Genomic DNA, 20,840 nt, shown 5'->3' on the forward strand with positions numbered 1-20,840 from the left:
TGCTGTCACTGTGTCCGCATGGTGTAGAGCGCGCGCTCGTTTGAATCTCTAGCAACGGTTCCAGCAATTGCAGGGTAGAGGCTGAGGGAGAAGGTGAATATGTGCCAAGTATCTTTAGCAATTTGGTTATCTTTTCATATCTTTTCATATTAAAATATATTGTGTGTCCCTGATTCATATATTTATTAAAGGGATTATCCAGTACTAGAAAAATTTAGTTGCTGTCTGCTCAAAAACAGTGCCACACCTGTCCACAGGTTGTGTGTGGTATTACAACTTTTCTGTATTCCCTTCAATGGAATAGAGAATGATACAATACTACACACAACCTATAGACAAGGGTGTCAGTGTTTCTGGGGAAAAAGCCATGTTTTCTGAACCTGGGTAACCACTTTAAGATGTATTGCAAGGAACAAACCTGTTGATCATTTTGGTTCCTTTTCCTCATTGTATATGAACCAGACTTCTGGTATAACTAATAAAAATTAAATCACCGCTAATCCCCACCAATATCTTGCTCTCAAAAGTGGCAGCAAAAAAAGCTGAAAAATTACTAATTTAGCTTGTGGAAAAATGTTCTTTTTTTTCCTTTCATTTCTGGCATATGAGCATAGTACGAGCATTATAAATCCCCCCACCCCACTTATTGTATTCTGTTATATTGATACTAAATTCAGTAGATAAAAATCACGGCATGTGCTGTAGAAGGACATTTTACGGTATAATACCGTAGCGTAACTCTGAGCGTCTATGGTTAGTCATTGTGTTTTCCGATGAGGCGGCACAAACAGCTATATAGCGGCACAGGAAGCATTATATCGCAGTGTCATTCGGCATATTGTGCATTCTGCAGTCACACTTGGACTTTGAAGTTTTCAAATAATTTTACTTTGTGGTCCTGTTTAATACACGGCCCATCTGTTATTTCAGGTTTTCCAAGGATCTGTTTATGCATGCCACCAATGTGCTAGAAAAGTGATGGATTGATATCTCAGTCAGTATGATTCATTTCCTCCTGTCACAGCACCTGACTGAGGCAATTATACAGCCTTGAATTGATACTGATTGAAAACATATTTTGATTTAAATCCAGTTTAACATGATTACTAAGATGAATCCGCCCACGGAATGAACGCAGCGACCCGTGTCAGGCTGTACACGATTTAACACAGCACAATGGTAGAAGATGCTATGTCGCACTCCGCGATAAAATGAACCACTGGCTTATCTGAAGAAGAGGGAAAGAGAGAGGAAGGAGAAGAGTTAAAATCATCTTTAATGAACACATCTGCGAATAAAAAAAAAGACCTGAATGAAGTTGGGATGAAAGAGAAATCTACCGGCTAATTAGGCGGCTGAGAGCTTTAATTGGTCTCATCTAGCTGAAAATCTGTTTTCCACCCACCTAGCCCTCCGCTCCATGCCGCATCCTCCTCCCCGATAACACTGCTCTGCCTTCCTGCAGCACCAAATTGCATCAAAGCCGGCCTGCCCTGGTCCAGTGGAGCTACAATTACTCCCAGTATTTCATTTCAAAAGGCACTTAAGGAGTTTAGATTAGGATCGGTAGAGACCATATTCCACATAAAATGATACTTGTTATGTTCCTTTTTCTAACTAATTATATTATAAATCATGATTAATGTTAAAATGCTATTAATTGCAGTGAATGAGGCTGTATTACACAGGCGTATTACAGCTCGGGGTATTTAGCACTAAGAATGAGAGAGGGTCACCAGGAGGGAAGGCTGCAGCAAGGTGTTTCCTAAAGGTTTCTTAAAACGTAGCCATGATGGGATTTGTTTCGGTCCATCAGAACGGCCTGATTATGTGCACCTGAGGGGTGGGATTGAAATGCAAAAGTCTTTAACAACAGGTTCTTTACTTAGATAATAAATGCCCACGGGGTAGCAAGCCACAGAAAATTATTTTTAATCTGTTAATCAAGTATACTGGTCGCTAAGTCAAGCTAATGCACTATGAAAGTTTTTACTATGTGATGAAGGGTAAGAGGAAGCTGGAAGTTGTTGTTTTACCCATCATGGGATCTTCCTTGTGAAGACAGTACTGATGGGACACAAAAGACACAAGGACGTCAGTGGGTAAACGGATACGTATTTCCTACAGCTGTTCCTTTTTTCCCTATCCAGCTATGACTTCCTGGAGCTATTTCTTGCCTTTGAAAAGTTTAATGCCCATACTTCTTTGTCTCCTCATTTTTGAAGTAGGTCTTTAGTCTCTATACTAAGAACAGTTCTCCCTTGTGCCATACACTGCCATACTGACACATATTGTGCTCCTGAATATAATACGGCCACATACTGTGATCCCTGAATACAATTCTGATATACACACCGTGCCCCTGAATATATTACTGCCACATACTGTGATCCGAAATATACAGTAATAATACTACACACTGTCCCCCTGAAAACAATACTACCACACTGTGTTCCTGACTACACTATTGCCAAACACTGTGCCCCCTGAAAACACCAGCACCATGTCTCACTAAAATGAATGAAATAAAACATGCCCCCCATTAATTTATTTTATATACTGTGCCCCCAGTGGATGTCTGGGGGGAGAAGAAGTAGAGATCAATAATCATGGCCATAGATTCCGGTTAGCTAATAGCTATGTTTCCCATACACACACAGCTCAGCCAAACATGCATGTGTTCTCAATAGGGAGAGAGGAGGTAGGTTACTGCCAAACTACATTGATGGCAGTGTATCTTCCTAAAAATAAAAGGTTTGGGTAATTATTTGTAGGGTCTTTCTTTTCAAGCTATACAGTTACATGTTGGTTTTGCCAGAGTTCACAAAAAGAGTGGATGAATCTAATAATAATAACCCAAAAGTAGGTAGGTAGAAAAAATAAAAACACATGGACCAAAAACTACACCATACAGCCATGTAATAACCTGTCCAGGTATAGAGTAAAACATTTGTATTTGTATTTAAATGTTTTAACCTACAAAGTAACTAATAATTATCCATATAGATATAACTACGTATTAATTAGGTTAAATTATTTAAAACAGAAGAAAAAAAAAGCAGAAATTATTATTTAACTTTTTTTTTAAAGTACTAACAAACTATATTTTAAAAAACACTCGAGCATTACAATACAAATCCCCAGGAGTTCTGAAATGTCAAATTAAACTTGGAGTTTGGTCAATGACAAACACAAATTTTAATTCTATTTTTAAGTTTAAAGATTAAAGGCAAAAAAAACAACTTTTTTAAAAACTAATTAACACTGTTACTTACTAACATATGATGCCCCCAGGTATTCTTATGATTTCCCTCCCCCTATCTCTATCCCCCTAATGTATACAGTGCTGGTGGTCACACATGCACAGTCCCACCACCTGGATCTGCAGACAGGTGGTGAAGTGACTCCTGCCATTGTACAGTCCAGCCAGCAGAAATCGGCAGCTTCTCCACACCAGCACTGGTGGGTATTCTGAGATGGGAATATGGGATGAAAAAAACACTTAGAACCTTGCTGACATGTTATATTTTGCTTGACTTTTTATGGGTTGTCTTGACCTCATTAATTGAATTTACAAATATATCACTATAGTGGCTTTATGTAGGGCAACTGGTTTAACTAGATGGTTGTATCAAATGTTTTTTCAGCCTGTAATTTTTTTATATTCTCTGAATGCAATAATGGGCTGGTAGAAATTATTCAAATCTGGACCGATGGGACCGGAATTTATAATGAGTATTCTGTTCTATCACTAGTAATAAACATTTAAATTGTGATGTGGGTCCTATTGTTTTTAATAACAGTTGTAAAAACGGCATAGTCCTATACTGACAATATTTGCTATATTAGAACGCCGGCATAACACAATCATTACACACAAAATGGGCGCTTATTATAGCAAATTCTGCATCTGCCTGTGGGCAAAAAATAATTAAACAAAATAAAAACTTTACATTCTCATTTCTTTTTTAGCAGCACTTTGTGAAAATCATCATCTTATTAGATAATTATTGTCAGTTCCAACTCTTTGACTAATGACAACATCATAATTAGTTTGTAAAAAGAACAAAGGAGAGAAGATAGAGGAAGAGATTGATAATTAGCGCCCGCACAGATATGACATCACTGACAACCTTTCAAAGTGTTTGGAAACTATGGCAACGAGATGGGGGGAGTCCTGAACAATCCACGAGATGTCAAGTATTTCAATAAACTACCAAAACCCATAAAAGAGATACCACAGCCCTTCTCATAATACAGTGGGTGTTCAGCCTTATGCATGTGTTCCCGGCCATTTTATACTTGTAGTCACTACAATGAATCTATTATTTATTTGTAGTGCATAAAAGTTATATCTTTTAGATTTTCTCAATTACAATATCCAATGTGATATTGCAGATTGTTTGGGGCTGTGCATCCACATTACAGATGCATTTTGTAAAGTTTATGGGCCTATATTATATTTCCATATGGATTATCTTCTCATGGGTTTGCATGAAATCTGTGAGACAGGAATTCTATCATGCTCATCTGTATGTCATATTACTGAAATTCTCTCCCCTAAAAGCATTGTTTCTGGGTGAAAATGCGGGCGCCATATGGTGACAAAGTGTCCATGGCTTTAACATGTGCATTAAAGGGAACCTGTCACCCCCCATGTCAGGGTGAAGGCCGCCTGACCCTCGCTAGAGCCCCGGATACTTACCCCATCTCACCAAGTCCTGCTCCTGGAGCCACTGCCGGGACGGAGATATGTTTGTCAGAAGCCCGGCGCGCGTGCTGCATAGATAAGTCCGATGCCCATAGGGAATGAATGGAGCCGTCATTCTCTAAGAGCGTCGGACCCATCTCTGCAGCGCGCGCGCCGGGCTTCCGACAACCATATCTCCGTCCCGGCAGCGGCTCCAGGAGCAGGACTTGGTGAGATGGGATAAGTATCCGGGGCTCTAGCGAGGGTCAGGCGGCCTTCACTCTGGCACGGGGGGTGACAGGTTCCCTTTAAAGTTTCCTTGTCTTTAGAAAAAAACTTTGAAACGTCACAAACATATCAAAAGTTTTGATCGGGTCATTAAAATGAGTCGGGAGAAGAGCATAATTATGAACTTCACACCTTAGATGAGATGAGCTCTATAGACTTCCAAGGTGGCTTGTCTCATACAGTGAGAGATTGCCCTAAAGATCCGAGGGATCTGAACACATAGACGCTAATGTTGGGTCCCACCACGGATGTTTCTAGTCTTACACTTGTCGCAAAAGCCTTATCCTCTAAAGTAAGGTGTTGATAAAGTTGCATGTAAGTTTCACCACCAGATGTCAGTGTTCATAACTATGTATGTATTGCACAGCTGTAGTCACTGTAGGGTTACTGTTTTGTTATGTAATTCATTGAACCAATGGGAGATACTCTTTCTCTTCTACCTATCTCTATCCTCCTTCTTAGGCACACTCTCTTCACCACTCACAGGGACCCTTACACACCCTGTAGGAAGTAGTCACACGGGCAAAGGAAGTGTAGCGTCACTTAGATTTAGTTTCCCTCTGATTCTCTGAGGAGGAGGACACACACAGATCAGGCATTCCTGCTGTACTTAGTCAGGGCCTGGCTCTGCCAGGTTCCCTGTACGGGACAGAGTAGCAGTGGTGGTGGACAGACACACGTGTATGGAGAACACAGAGACTTTCTTTCTAGAACCTATAACTACAGACAATATGCAGTGTTAAGCAACTAAAAGAGGACAAGTCAGAGATCACCCCTGCCCACGCCGAGAACCTCTCTTAACAGAGCAGGGCAGTATCCTAGACAGAGAAACTGACCCGGATAGAGCAAAGCAACCATATAAAGGTCTACGTACTCTACGTCGCAGGGCAGGTGACACCAGCCCATTTCAGACACTTAGCTACTCTCAGGTAGCCCAGACTAGGGCTTGTGTCACCTTCGTAGGACGGGTACCCCGACACTGCAAGTCAGAAGGTGGGATAGCAACAGTAAGGTCGAAACACGGGCACAAGTATTCTTCTTCAAGTATTTCTTCTCTCTAGTTCCGACAGAGCACATTACTACACTGGGTTGGGGCTCTCCTGACAAACTCCTCTCAACTCTTCTAAACTCATCTACTCTTCTCAAAGCTAAACTGAACAAGCACTTAAGCATCTCTCAGCACAGATTCAGTGAGCTTGAGTCTGTATCACAGGAGTCACCTAGCGAAAAGCTATTTTATATTGCAAGAGACTTTCAGTAAAACTACTTTATATATTTTTCTGGGATTCAGTGATCATTGCACCAGCACCTACACACACCGGCTACACCATCCTTGGGTCATTTTCCCCTTTCTTTGGGTGGTTATACCGACAGTCCCTGTGGGTCAACTTCCCACTTCCACCACACCTGTGTGCTAAGCTAGCACTGGCGTCACGTCTGTACCATCACTGGCTGAGCTATGCGCCAAACACCAACATAACCATCCCAGTGGTTGGACACAAGAGGCAGACTACAACAGCACCACACTAACTTATCAAAACTTTTGACAATCGACGAGTGAACTTATTGAACGTTCAAGTTTGTCTGAACCTGAGTGTGACATCCCTTATTGTACCAAGAGTATGGGAGGTCAGCTGGGTATAGATTGACACTGACACCCCCTGTCCACATGGGCACAGTAAGGCTGGTAAGGCTGCCACCAGCTCCTAGTGTATAATAATATATTGAGACAGAAGTCAGCCCTGTAGTGTGTAGTGTTAGCCTAAGAACACGGGTTTGTGGGTCAAGATAAAAGAACAATCCAATCTAAATGGAATATTTAATGGCCTTAAGGGCGCGCTAAACAAGACACTATATACACAGTACAGATATATACAATAATCAGATGCAAATACAGGCAGTGGTACAAATAGTTTAATCAATAGTCAATTACCATTATGCCTGTCTTGCGAACACATGGGAGGCATGTGCTGCTATATGTTTCCTGGAACCTCCTCAACATGTATATGGATGAAGAACATTGCTTGCTGCCTCCTACCCTGTGGGTTGATCCAAACTCCTCCCCTTAGGCTGAAAGTAAAAGCCATTTGATCCTAAAAGGAGTCATAACTTTGGGGTCATAGGGATACAGTTCTGGCACCATCAGATCCAACTGGGCCCTTAGAATATTTAGAGACTAAACATGGCTTCTCTACCCAGCCTTGACTACTAGTTCTTCGTATCTCCCTACCCCGGGGTCCTAGAGAGAAGTGAGAAACAGGTAGATGTTCGGCTTGGTGCAGCGATCTGGCAAATGTAACTGTTATGCGGCCAGGACACAGTAACTTTATAACTCATTATGGAATTCCAGCTCCAGGCCGTCTGCATGTAGGGACTGTGATACATTGACACGGGCCAATGTGACTTCTGGCCATATGGCTGCCTAGATGATTATATCCTCTATGTGTCCTGGGTTTTCTTCATTGCCTATTCATTGATGGCTTATTTAGAGAAGACAACAATGACAAATCCTCCTAGTCGGAGGTTGGGGGTCCAATGTGTCCACTAATACCGGTCCCACAGGCTGTGAGGCCCGGGGAATAGAGCCCCCCTAGGGATACATGTTGAGGAGGGCTATGTTTATTATTTTAAAATGCAACTCCTAGTGCTCCTGATATACTACATATATTAATCAATGATGATAACTGATATACCACATTTTTTGGTGCTCCCTATATCAGTGTATAAGCACTGAAATATGTGTTTTTAAAAATTTTTGGTTTAAATTTCTCAGTTACAAATATTTTAATCAATAGAATAAAAGTGGCGTTTTAGTCAGGTCCCTAAGGGGGGCTCTATTCCCCAGGCTACATCGCCTGTGGGACTGGTATTAGTTGTTTAGAGAAAAACATCCAGCATTCCTTTTCCTGATGATTAACGTTTATCCCTTACCTGGCTCTTGTCTTTGGGGAATCTGATCCTGATCTCAGCCTTGTTCCTGGGTACCATTGGTGCCTCTTCCTTGGAATTGCTTGTCTGGTGTCTGTATTCTGCTTCTCACCTTTGGTTTTAAGGCCCCCTATGCTCCTGAGTGTTTGGGGTGCGTTATCTAGACATTTTTTTTACGCAAATTTTATAACGTCTTGTGGGGCTTAGCGGTAAAGGCTGGCACCAAACGGATTGCAGTATAAAGAATCTGAATCTGTGGTACCTGATCAGAAGTTAGCAATCTGTAATAGCTCCCAAGTTATTGTCACCTTGTCATTATGTTGAGGTGAAATCAACACCATATTGTGTAAGCACCACCATGCCTGCTGAGACACACCCCCCTGCTCAGGCTTATTTTTAGAAATCTAAAGACGTTGATTGATCCAAATCAGTGTTATCTGTTGATGTTAAATGAGAGCTTAATTATCTTCAGTGTAGATTCCCATCCCTTCACTTCACCTGCTTGTCCCCTTTCATCACTCTCAAGTTCTTCCATGTGTTTCTTTCATCTCGCCGCAGTGTCTCTGTATGATATCCTTCTGGTGATCAGACCTTCTCAGTGTCCCTTCAGGATGTGTTCCATCTAATTGGGAATCAGTATGTGTCCTGTCTAAATATGTGCTTTATATGAGAAAGAAATAAGCCTGGAGTAAAGATAAGAAAGAATTGGAGCAGGGCCAGAATCAAAGAGGCTCCTCCAGTAGGTAGGACTCTGCTAGGCAGGACTTTACCTTCATGTCCTGTTAATAGCATTAACATTACCAGATGTTAACATCAATTAGAAATAAGAAAATCTTCCTGAACCAACTGGAAGCAGAAACTGGATGATAAATTGTAAAATTCACCCTACGGCCTACAGAACAGGACAGTATCTAAAGAGTCCTTTTAAACAGTTCTTGTCTTCTTTGTTTAATCCCTTAAATGTCTATTTTGGCATTCAGGAAGTGTTACCAAATTCCAAGATCCATAACAACTTATTTTTCCATCAATTTAAGCGTCATTATTTTTAGTTGTACTTTTTAAGGCTATGTTCACGCAATGTATCTTTTCATAAAAGTACGGCCATTGTTGCAATTGGCAACAACGGCTGTACTTTTTTACAAAAAAAGCTACTTTGCCTTGTCTTCTATGGAATCTATGGGGGAGATTTATCAAAGGGTGTAAAATTTAGACTGGTGCAAACTGCCCACAGCAACCAATCACAGCTCAGCTTTCCTTTCAGCACTGCCTAAAGCGGAGCTGTGATTGGTTGCTGTGGGCAGTTTGCACCAGTCTAAATTTTACACCCTTTGATAAATCTCCCCCTATGTGTATACGCTCCGGCCGGGATCTCTCGCAACACCGTAGAAAACTGAAAATGTCAGTTTTCTTCGGCCGCAGAAAACCCTGTCAGTGCACACTATGGAGCGAGCGGCTCCAGCCTCATGCTCCATAGTGTGCTGTTGGGAATTCTGAATCGAGCGCGCACGGATGCACCCGCATAAGGACTCTGCTGCTGCAAAGATCATCCGGCCGGTACTGCAGTACCAGCCAGGATGATCTTTTCAGAGAGCGGTCTCTTACTGTGTGTGAACATAGCCTAAAGGTACATACCACTTTGATCCTTTTTTGAGGAGACAGGTTGGACAAATACTGTCAATGTTGCTTTTTTTAGTGCTTGTTTTAATAAGGTTCTTCAAACAGGATAAAACTATTTTCCCACAATTTAAAATAATAGGGTCAATAATGACCGTTGTTTCAAAACCGTTATTTTTGATCATGATCATTAACCCCTTAATGACCGAAGGTCATTGATGCAAGGATCTCCAGGTCACAATGAAGCAGCACTATCCTCCTCACCTTCTAAGAGCCATATCACTTTTATTATTCCACCTACAGGGCTGGTTGAGGTGTAATTTTTTGATGATCTCTAGTTTTTATTGATATTATATTGATGTCCAAGAAAAAAAAATTCTGATATATCATTTTAAAAAATCAGCAATCCTGGTGTTTTTTTTCCTCTTTTCGTTTACACCGTTCACCGTGCAGAAACAATATTGGTATATTTTAATAGATCGGACAATTCCGCACACTATGATATTTTATTTTTTACTTTTATGTATTTTTGTTTTTATAATGGAAATGGAAGTAATTTAAACTTTTATTGGAGCTTTATTTTATAAGGGTTTTTAATATTTTTTAAAAGGTTTTTTCTTTTACACTTTTTTTTTTACAGTTAAATTAGATTGCATATACTGATCAATGCTATGCCATAGCATAGCACTAATCAGTACTATCGGCAATCTTCTCATAGAGGCTGCCTGAGGGAAGGATCTATTAGCAGATGGCTGTTCCAACAAGACAGAGGAAAGGAGAATTCCTCTGCATGTCAGTGCAAGTGATGAGAACTCTCGCAGTAGACCCTGTCCCGATCAGTCAGTGACAGGTGCTTATCCTGTCACTGACTTCCTTAAACGCCACAATCACTATGCATAGTGGTGTTTACGAGGTTAATAACAGGCTGCAGCATGACTGTGGCCTACTGTCATTACCTCCAGCTCTGGGGACACTAATGTATGCAGGGCCAATCGTGTATATAGCTGTATTGTCGTCGTGAAGGGGTTATAGGAGAACTCTGGGCAGACAGACTTTTTACAAAAGTGCCGGAGAGGGGTAGGATAAAAAAATAACATGCACTTCCTTGGCTCCAGCGCTGGTTCCCGCTTACCAATGCGCCGGTCCCCCAGTCCAGTGGCGTAGCTACAGTGAAGGCAGGGAAGGCGACTGCTATGGGGCCCCTGCATGAAGGGGGCCCGAGGAAGCCTGCCCTGCCTTCACGGTAGGTACCCCGCTCCCCCAGGGGTCCAGAGAGAAAGAGGGACCCCCACTGCACTGTTCAGCCCCCTCACTGTAGTGCCGGGTGAGCGGGCTGAACAGAGGAGCAGGACCTGCCAGACGGCACAGGAGAGGGATGAAGGACCTTTGGGTCACATGACCCAAAGGTCCTCAATACCTATGTGAAGATCAGCCCGGACTACAGGAGGAGGAGGGGGAAGCCAGGGAGCTGTAAGTGCTGTGTATGTGTGTCAGTGTGTGTATATATGTATCTGTGGGTATATGTATATGTCAGTGTGTGCATATATGTATCTGTGTATATATTTATATGTCAGTATGTGTATGTATCTGTGGCTATATGTGTGTGTAGGTCAGCAATGTCTGTAGCACTGGTGTATATGTGTGTGTTTGTGTATGTCAGCAATGTCTGTAGCACTGGTGTATATATGTGTGTGTGTGTGTGTGTGTGTATGTCAGCAATGTCTGTAGCACTGGTGTATATGTGTGTGTTTGTGTATGTCAGCAATGTCTGTAGCACTGGTGTATATGTGTGTGTTTGTGTATGTCAGCAATGTCTGTAGCACTGGTGTATATGTGTGTGTTTGTGTATGTCAGCAATGTCTGTAGCACTGGTGTATATGTGTGTGTGTTTGCTCCCAAAGATGTTCTGCAGCAGCTTCTATTAATACTGGGCTCTAATAAAAGAACCCACCACTAATATCTGCTGCATTTTCTTTTATTTCTGGTTGAGTATTTCTTATTACACTGAGATGATTTCCCTGTATACAGTCTATTCATGGAGTATACATCTGCACTAGTGTAATCACATTACAGCGTATATATGTGTGTATGTCAGTGGCGTATCTGTATATATGTTAATGGTGCCTCTGTGTGTGTATATGTGCGTCAATGTCTGTGTTTGGCGGGGGGGGGGGGGTACAGGATTTATGGGGCCCCATACAGTTTTTTGCTATGGGGCCCCATGAATCCTAGCTACGCCCCTGCCCCAGTCACTGGACACTTTTTGGTTAGAGAAGACATGGGACGTAATTTCTAGGCAAGCTGACTTACTAAATGGCCCTGACATGTCACATTCAAGGTCCTCTTTAACCATGAAGCATCCAATGACCCAGGGACCGAAGCATCAGTAAGAGGAGGTAAGTGCATGTTATTTTTTTCATCCTCCCCCTCCCCGGCACTTTTGTAGAAAATCAGTCTGCCCGGAATTCTACTTTAATAACAACCATCATTTGCCCTTTTTTACAGTGTGGGGACATAGCCTAAATGTGCAATGGGATATTATTGTTTGGGACAATAAATGCTTGGTATGGGAGAAAATAAAATAAGGATTGTTGTTTTTTTCTTAGGATCCTTTTTTCTTTTTTTAAGAAATTTTTTACTAGCTGGATAAGAATAGTTGGTGTTGTAGAGGCCACACTGGCTGTCACCCAGCTTTCTCAGAAGCTGATATGACTGGAAGACAATAGAACAGAACTACAGTACTTGACAATTCTGTAGAGTAAAATGATGCATTCATATTTATGGGAGAAACTATTTTTAAGCAAGAATTAGCAATTAAAATGTACTATGTAACAATGACAAAAACAGACCGGGTTCAGATGCAAATGCCTCCATCTCTGGAGTTAACGGGAACGTGCCAATCACTTCAGTATTGTTTCTATAATTCATTAGTGCACAGCATTCTAATTATCTTCTTTCCAAAACAAAATTAGATCTAACGCCTACGTCTGCCGCCCTCCAATGCTCAGTACAGCAGCCGTATATTCACAGCCCACACTTACCTGTTATCCCCAACCATGAAAAACTGTTTCAAAGTTATTTCAAGTCACCCCCTCCCCCCACTGCCATGTATGATGCATATCATAGATATATTCTGCCCTTTAAATAAGGATTACCAGCGGTCTGCAACAGCGCGAAGCTGGAAGATAAATCTGTAGGCTTTAATAGCGAGCCACCTGCACCTCTGCAGAAGCACCACTCCATGTCAAATAAAACCTAATTCTCAACCTTATAAAACAACAGAGTTCAGAGCACACCGGAGACAAATACAGTAAAATATTATTGATCCCATAGCCTGGATGTATCAATCTTTTAGCTTGGAACATAAGCAGTCGGCAGAGAAGACACAGTGTGATACTTTGTACAGAATCGCTTCACATTTCTCCCTCATTGTTACCATCTAAGTTTATACTGGTCATTTATTGCACGTGTTGTTTTATTGCTTTGCCCATTTTAGTACTATTTCTTCATTCTCTTATAGTCTATTTGTATGTAAAGTATCTGAACAATTGTGGAGCCCTATTTAGTTGAGCAACTCATTCAGTTGTTAGTCTGTTACTCCTAGAAACATAAAAATAAATCACGCGCCTCCCATATATTCAAAACAAGGTGTCACCACAGCTCAGCAATGTATGATCATTTTGGTGCATGTTTTTCACTATATTAATAATTATAATTACTATGTACTATAGAGAAAAGAAGAATTTTTTAAATCAGCTGGTATCAGGAAGTTATACAGATTTGTAAAAACTCAACCCTTTCAGTCTTTGGCTATGTTCACACAACGTTTTTTTCAGCTCTGTTTAAAATGATGTCCGTTATTTTGAGTCTAAAATAACGGACGTTATTTAGCAGCCTGGCCTCCCCTTAGTGCATAGTGTGTGTACATTATCCTAATAATTGGACTTTGGATGCGGCTTAATTTAAAAGTCCATTAAATTTAATAGTAAAGACGGAGAAATAACGGTGAGAAAAGAAAAACTGTGTGTGAACTAAATAAAAAACGTCCGCTGTTTGCAAAAGACGTCCGAAAATAATGATCATGTTCATTATTTTCATGTCTACGGCAAAAACGTCCATTGTTCAATACACTGTGTGTATTGGACGTCTGTCTTCCTATTGACTTCAATGCATTGCCATTGCGGCAAAAACAGACATTATTTTAAATATGAAAATCGGCCGCCTTTTCAATATTTTTGACATTGTGTGAACATAGCCTTTATCAGCTGCTGTATGTCCTGCAGGAAGTGGTGTATTCATTCCAGGCTGGCACAGGACTCTCTGCTGCCACCTCTGTCCATGTCAGGAACTGTCCACAGCAGGACAGGTTTTCTATAGACTACTGCTGGACAGTAGTCCTGACGCAGACAGAGGTGGCAGTAGAGAGCACTGTGTCAGACTAAAAAAAACTTACATAATTTCCTGCAGGACATGCAGCAGCTAATAAGTACTGGAATGCTTGAATAGCTTAAATATGTCATTTACAAATATGCATAACTTTATTGCACTAGTTTATTTAAAGACTTTTTGTCTTCCAGAGTACCCCCCTAAAGATCAGTCACTGACAGTACATAAAGTCACAGTGTAGCATCGGCCTTAATGCAAAATAATTGCTGTAGATTTGCTGCAGATTTTACTTTTTTAATTCTAAAATAGATTTGTCCATATGAAAAAAAAATTTCACACTCCCAGGCACTACAGCCCTGGTTTCACATTCTTGCAATGATTCTGCATTAGAAGTCCCTAGGGATCCATACTAAAGCATATATAGGCACTATTGTGCCATTGTTTAGTGTTATATGAACAATGCTGCTAAAGAACAATACCCTAATCATACAGAATAAGAAGGAATGTGTTTTTCTCTATGTGGACCATAATAATCTAGGGGTACTACATATATATATATATATATATATATATATATATATACACTCACCGGCCACTTTATTAGGTACACCATGCTATTAACGGGTTGGACCCCCTTTTGCCTTCAGAACTGCCTCAATTCTTCGTGGCATAGATACAACAAGGTGCTGGAAGCATTCCTCAGAGATTTTGGTCCATATTGACATGATGGCATCACACAGTTGCCGCAGATTTGTCGGCTGCACATCCATGATGCGAATCTCCCGTTCCACCACATCCCAAAGATGCTCTATTGGATTGAGATCTGGTGACTGTGGAGGCCATTTGAGTACAGTGAACTTATTGTCATGTTCAAGAAACCAGGCTGAGATGATTCTAGCTTTATGACATGGCGCATTATCCTGCTGAAAGTAGCCATCAGATGTTGGGTACATTGTGGTCATAAAGGGATGGACATGGTCAGCAACAATACTCAGGTAGGCTGTGGCGTTGCAACGATGCTCAATTGGTACCAAGGGGCCCAAAGAGTGCCAAGAAAATATTCCCCACACCATGACATCACCACCACCAGCCTGAACCGTTGATACAAGGCAGGATGGATCCATGCTTTCATGTTGTTGACACCAAATTCTGACCCTACCATCCGAATGTCGCAGCAGAAATCGAGACTCATCAGACCAGGCAACGTTTTTCCAATCTTCTACTGTCCAATTTCGATGAGCTTGTGCAAATTGTAGCCTCAGTTTCCTGTTCTTAGCTGAAAGGAGTGGCACCCGGTGTGGTCTTCTGCTGCTGTAGCCCATCTGCCTCAAAGTTCAACGTACTGTGCGTTCAGAGATGCTCTTCTGCCTACCTTGGTTGTAACGGTTGGCTATTTGAGTCACTGTTGCCTTTCTATCAGCTCGAACCAGTCTGCCCATTCTCCTCTGACCTCTGGCATCAACAAGGCATTTCCGCCCACAGAACTGCCGCTCACTGGATGTTTTTTCTTTTTCGGACCATTCTCTGTAAACCCTAGAGATGGTTGTGCGTGAAAATCCCAGTAGATCAGCAGTTTCTGAAATACTCACACCAGCCCTTCTGGCACCAACAACCATGCCACGTTCAAAGGCACTCAAATTACCTTTCTTCCCCATACTGATGCTCGGTTTGAACTGCAGGAGATTGTCTTGACCATGTCTACATGCCTAAATGCATTGAGTTGCCGCCATGTGATTGGCTGATTAGAAATGAAGTGGTAACGTGCAGTTGGACAGGTGTACCTAATAAAGTGGCCGGTGAGTGTATATATATATATATATATATATATATATATATATACTGTATATATATATATATATATATATATATATATTCTGTAATAAAAAAAAAGCCAGAACTACATAGAAGATTTAGCCATTCAGCATATGAAGGAATCTGTGTAACGAGTCAGACGGGCGATGAAATGGTTACCATCACTGGTGAGGTCCACGATCCATTAATCCAGGATAAGGTTTTTGACTTTCCATTTCTCATATGTATTTTATCAAAAGACGATGTCATTATAGATCCATCAACCAATCCCTTTCACTTCAATAGATTACAAATCACTGGCAGACATCAGTGTAAATCCGTTCTGTCAGGGTCCTGTAGAAAACCACATCTGTCATGATGCATTTTCTCTTCTTTTATCAATGAAATCAAAGGGCAATAGATTGGACGCTAATGTATAAAACACAAGATCAGTTTAAATCAGCATTTCACTATATTTAGAATCAGTTCCCATTGACCTCAGTGAAGAAAACATTACCACGAGATCCATATTTTTCCCCATAATAAAACAAATAGATGTTTGTTGCAGGTTGGCCGTCTAGATCTTTCTCTCTGTTCTTTCCAATTATATATGTCATACGTGTCATATCACTATCACCATCCATAGCTGAGCCTATATCCATCACGGATCATAAAGCCTGTATATACATTGTGCCTCAAACTCAACAAACATAAAACTTCTAAAAATAAATTGTCATTAAAAAAAAGAATTCCAGTGTTTTAGTGGAAATGTAGAAAAGTTAATGGCAACTCTTTAATTCCCTTATTAGTGATCAGATGGAAAGGTAGACGTTAATGATATATTAAAAATAGATTTTAAAAGAATGTAATCACAAGGCGTCCTAAGATTGTGGAGGGAAATAAAGGGATTTGTTGTTTTATTTTTCCATTTTGGAACCACAGCTCCCCCTACTGGTGTCTGGTTTAACTTGCACACAAACAAAAGATTTAATAACTTTAATAGACTGATCAATAAATATTTTCAATTAAAACAAACAAACTTGTTAAGCAGCAGATCACTGTTATCCATGAAGAGATGAATGTGAATCAGCACTTCCAAGGTCTCCAATGGAGAACCAGAATCCACATGGTTAGTTGCGGGTTTGAAGTAACTAAGTATTTCAAGGTCTCTGCTACAGATCCTTAGTGTTTGCGCAGCAAAATCTGAAACAATAGAACCTGGCTACTCCAGTGAAGAATTGCTTCTGACCATATAATTGAACACCATGAGCTTTTAGAAGAGCTGTACAGAATAGCATGTGTTAGAAACTAGAGACATTTTTCTCTAACATTATATATAAATATGTTTAAAAATGCATCTTGGTTCCTTAGTATAAATCATGCTGTAAGCATCATACTACTGATCTATACTACTGCAGTGTGTGTGTAAGGCCCAAACATAACGTGTGTGTGAGGCTACTTAACAAAAGTAGCTTCATCATGTACATGAGACTTAAAGGGGTAATCTGGAGAATTTCTATTTTTAAAGAGATACTCAGAGAATTAAAAAAAACTCAACTGGTATCAGAAAGGTATACAGATTTGTAAATTACTTCTTTTCTATGGGAATTTTCTCCTGCTCTGGACAGTTCCTGACACTGACTGAGGTGGCAGCAGAGAGCACTGTGTCAGACTGGAAAAAATACACCACTTCCTGTAGGACATACAGCAGCTGATAAGTACTGGAAGACTTGAGTTTTTTAAATAGAAATTATTTACATATCTATATAACTTTTTGACACCAGTTGATTTGGTTTTTATTTTCTACCCCTTTACTTATGTGGTTCATCTGTAAACCTTCCTTGTTTGTGTGATCCTTGCCCATTAGGGATTGTCTAAACTATATACACTTTTACCCAATTTTGCACCGTTCCCTAAAGCTTTTCTCCCCAATCCCATATTTTCATCGATTTAAGCCTATTACCCCATCACAAAGATTTTATATTGTCTGTATTTTTTCTCTAGTGACGTCCTGTTCCGACCCGGGAGATGTCAGTCACAGTCGCAGAATTCTTTCAAATGCAAAATTCCCAGTAGGCAGCACAGTGCGTTATGTGTGCGACAAAGGTTTTGTTCTGACAGGAAGCACCACCCTCACCTGCTACAACCGTCAAGCCGGTGTGCCCAAATGGAGCGACCGTGCACCGAAGTGTGTCCGTAAGTCACAACAGAATTATTTCATAACTAAAAACTGGCTGATAGCTTAAAGGGGAAGGTCCATGTGTGGGACTGGAAAATGTATGTTTAGCCTCCGTACTAAAATGACATTAAAAGCCCTTAGAATGATGTGATAAACAGATGACAGGTTCTAGATTAACTTTAATTTAATTTTTATATTTAATGAGCTGATAATTTTATATTCTTTGTAGCTGAAAAATATGAGCCATGTCTAAACCCAGGGACACCAGAAAATGGTCACCAGGAACCCGGGAGAAGGGCGTACCAACCGGGGGATGCTTTGAGATTTTCCTGCAATTCAGGATACATGTTAATGGGAGAACACAGTATAAAGTGTATTCCTGGACACCCGTCACAATGGAGCAGCTCCCCGCCAATCTGCAAAGGTAACAATAGATCATGACTCTACTAGATGTAATAAAATACTGTATAAGGTTATCAAGTAACATGTGCACAGATGTAGAATACAGCCGGGTCTTCTTATGGACCATTCACATCTACATTGGAAGCCCTCTCCTGTGTAAGTATCCAGTGAATCATCAAATCAAGGAATAAGTAACAATAATACATTTCCTTGGCTGTCCAGTAATGAAAGGAATTGTAGTTTTGCAACAGCTGAAGGATCCCCATCCAATACAGTATATAGACCTACACCAAAATGGTTGAGATGCAGGTGCGCCACCCACTGGCCAAGGTTTACAATGGGAGTAACAACTATATTTGCAAATAAGAAAAAAAAAACACAAGATGATGAATTGGCCCAATAATGACTAGTTCTAGATTTCCCTTTAATAGCAATTGTACTTTCATGGTTATTAATGACATCATTAAAACTCGAATCATATCTTTCATTCTTTTTCCTCTTCCACAGCCTCCTATAAAGAGTTCTACAGTAACCAGGGAGTGGAAGGTGAGTGCCACCTAAAGCCTAAGGCAGAGCTTTATACCTCAGAATCACATTGTGTAATGAGCTTAAGAGCTGGTTACATGTACAGACAAAGTCTCAGAAAAGCTGTATAAAGATGTTAGTATATGTGGAGTCATTTGTCAGACGGAAAAATAAATGAGAGGGAGACGCACATAAACGGATCATTGAGCTCTATAGAAATGTCATGGTGCAGGATGGAAACAATAAATGCTCTTCCTTCTCTGTGTCTGCTGATTCCAAATCACAGACTGAAAGACAGCGCTCTGTAAATGTAGTGTTTAGCCAATCGCATGACATGATACCTAACTAGTAATGCACCAAGAAGTTGTTGTTGGAATCAAATCAAACTTTATATGTGTGACTGTAATGATGATAAATGTAAGTGATTACAATATTAGAAAGGATACGTTTATTAAGGAAACCTGTACAACTGAAAGGAGGCTTTATTACCCTATTGGGCCGCCACTAGCCTGGATACAAGATGAGGTTGGGCATGGAGGATACAGGTTTTATACATGTACACAGATGTTACAGCTGGGCCTCTAGATCCTGCACACTCTTAGGGTGACAAAGCTGTCTCAGGGTTAGGGAACATGGCTGTCCAGGCATGATGGGAGTTGTAGTTTTACCACAGCTGGAGAGCCAGGGTTCCCTACCCCTGCTATAGATGCTTGTCTGCTGATAAATCTGGGGACCAGGCAGATAAAGAAGCGTAGTAATCTGGAAAATACATTCCTAGGAAATCCCAGACGGAAGCCAAAAGAGGCAACACATGTGGGTGCAGGATGTTCTGTACCCATAACTGAGCTGTTAGTATCCCTCGTATTACTACTAGGACTGTCATATGTGATTGCTTCCCTGATCATCCCATCAGTAGCTGGGAAAGTACTGCTCCACTGCAAAGGCAGGGTTGGAGCACTCATCATGAGGCCTTCATCCTTGAACCCAATCATCACTGGGTTCCAAGTTCACACAATGTATTTTTTAATTTAATAATGTAACACCGGCCGTTGTAATGAAAAAAATACATTGCTTTAATTGCTATAGAAACCCGGCCGGAGTGTATACACTCTGCATACACTCCGGCCGCACTGAAAACTCATATGTCAGTTTTGTGCAACCACTATTCATTGAATAGAGGCCGCACAAGACTGACAGAGCTATGGTGATTTGGAATGCGGGCAGACCCGAATGCAGACGCATTCCAGATCAAAGGAAATGAAGTCCGGTACTGCAGTATGGTGTCACAGAACAGCCAATGTCTTACTGTGTGTGAACCCAGCCTTAGGGCTCTATTCCACAGTAACGATAATCAGCCGGATCGGCCCCATTTGGCCCGATTCGGCCGATTATCGTTTGGTGAAATAGAGAGAACGATCAGCCGATGATCGTGTCATCGGCTGATCGTTCATTTAGGGCCAGACCTAAAATCATCGTTCCCCCACCGCGCATCGCTACGGTTGAATAGCGGTGCGCAGCGGGCGACCGACAATTTGACAGCAGCAGCATAATCATCATCATACATTACCTGTCCAGGCTTCTCCGCGCTGTCTTCATCCCCGGGTCCCGCGCGCTCTATCTTCTGAATGGCCAGTCAGCTGACGGAGCGCTCAGCCAATCACAGGCCGGGACCGCCGCGGCCTGTGATTGGCTGAGTGTGGCCTGTCAGCTGACCGGCCATTCAGAAGATAGAGCGCGCGGGACCCGGGGATGAAGACAGCGCGGAGAAGCCTGGACAGGTAATGTATTACTGCTGCTGCAAGGGCTGCAAGGACATCGGTAACGATGTCCCTGCAGCCCTCGCTCAACAATCAACGGGTTGTGGAATAGGCCCAGTAAACAAGCGGCGATCTATTAGATCGCCGCTCGTTTACATCGTTGATCGGGCCATCCTCGGCCCGTGGAATAGGACCCTTAGTCTGTAGCAATCCAAGTTTTTCATTTCCAACAACCAACCCCTCCTTAAACAAAGTAAACAGTGTCTGGCTGTAAATGACA

General features: G+C 41.3%; 1 protein-coding gene across 1 annotated transcript in view; it reads left to right on the forward strand.

Annotated features, from left to right (window-relative positions):
• The window catches only part of SEZ6 (seizure related 6 homolog), a 254,980-nt gene that overhangs the window by 226,375 nt on the left and 7,765 nt on the right, over positions 1-20,840 (forward strand). Inside the window, exons 12-14 of the mRNA XM_069944892.1 lie at positions 17,702-17,893; positions 18,106-18,300; positions 18,786-18,824. Of these exons, the coding sequence (XP_069800993.1) occupies positions 17,702-17,893; positions 18,106-18,300; positions 18,786-18,824 (426 nt within the window). The remainder of the gene's footprint in view (positions 1-17,701; positions 17,894-18,105; positions 18,301-18,785; positions 18,825-20,840) is intronic.

This window comes from Dendropsophus ebraccatus, chromosome 11 (assembly GCF_027789765.1).
Source record: "Dendropsophus ebraccatus isolate aDenEbr1 chromosome 11, aDenEbr1.pat, whole genome shotgun sequence".
In the NCBI taxonomy this organism is placed as follows: domain Eukaryota; kingdom Metazoa; phylum Chordata; class Amphibia; order Anura; family Hylidae; genus Dendropsophus; species Dendropsophus ebraccatus.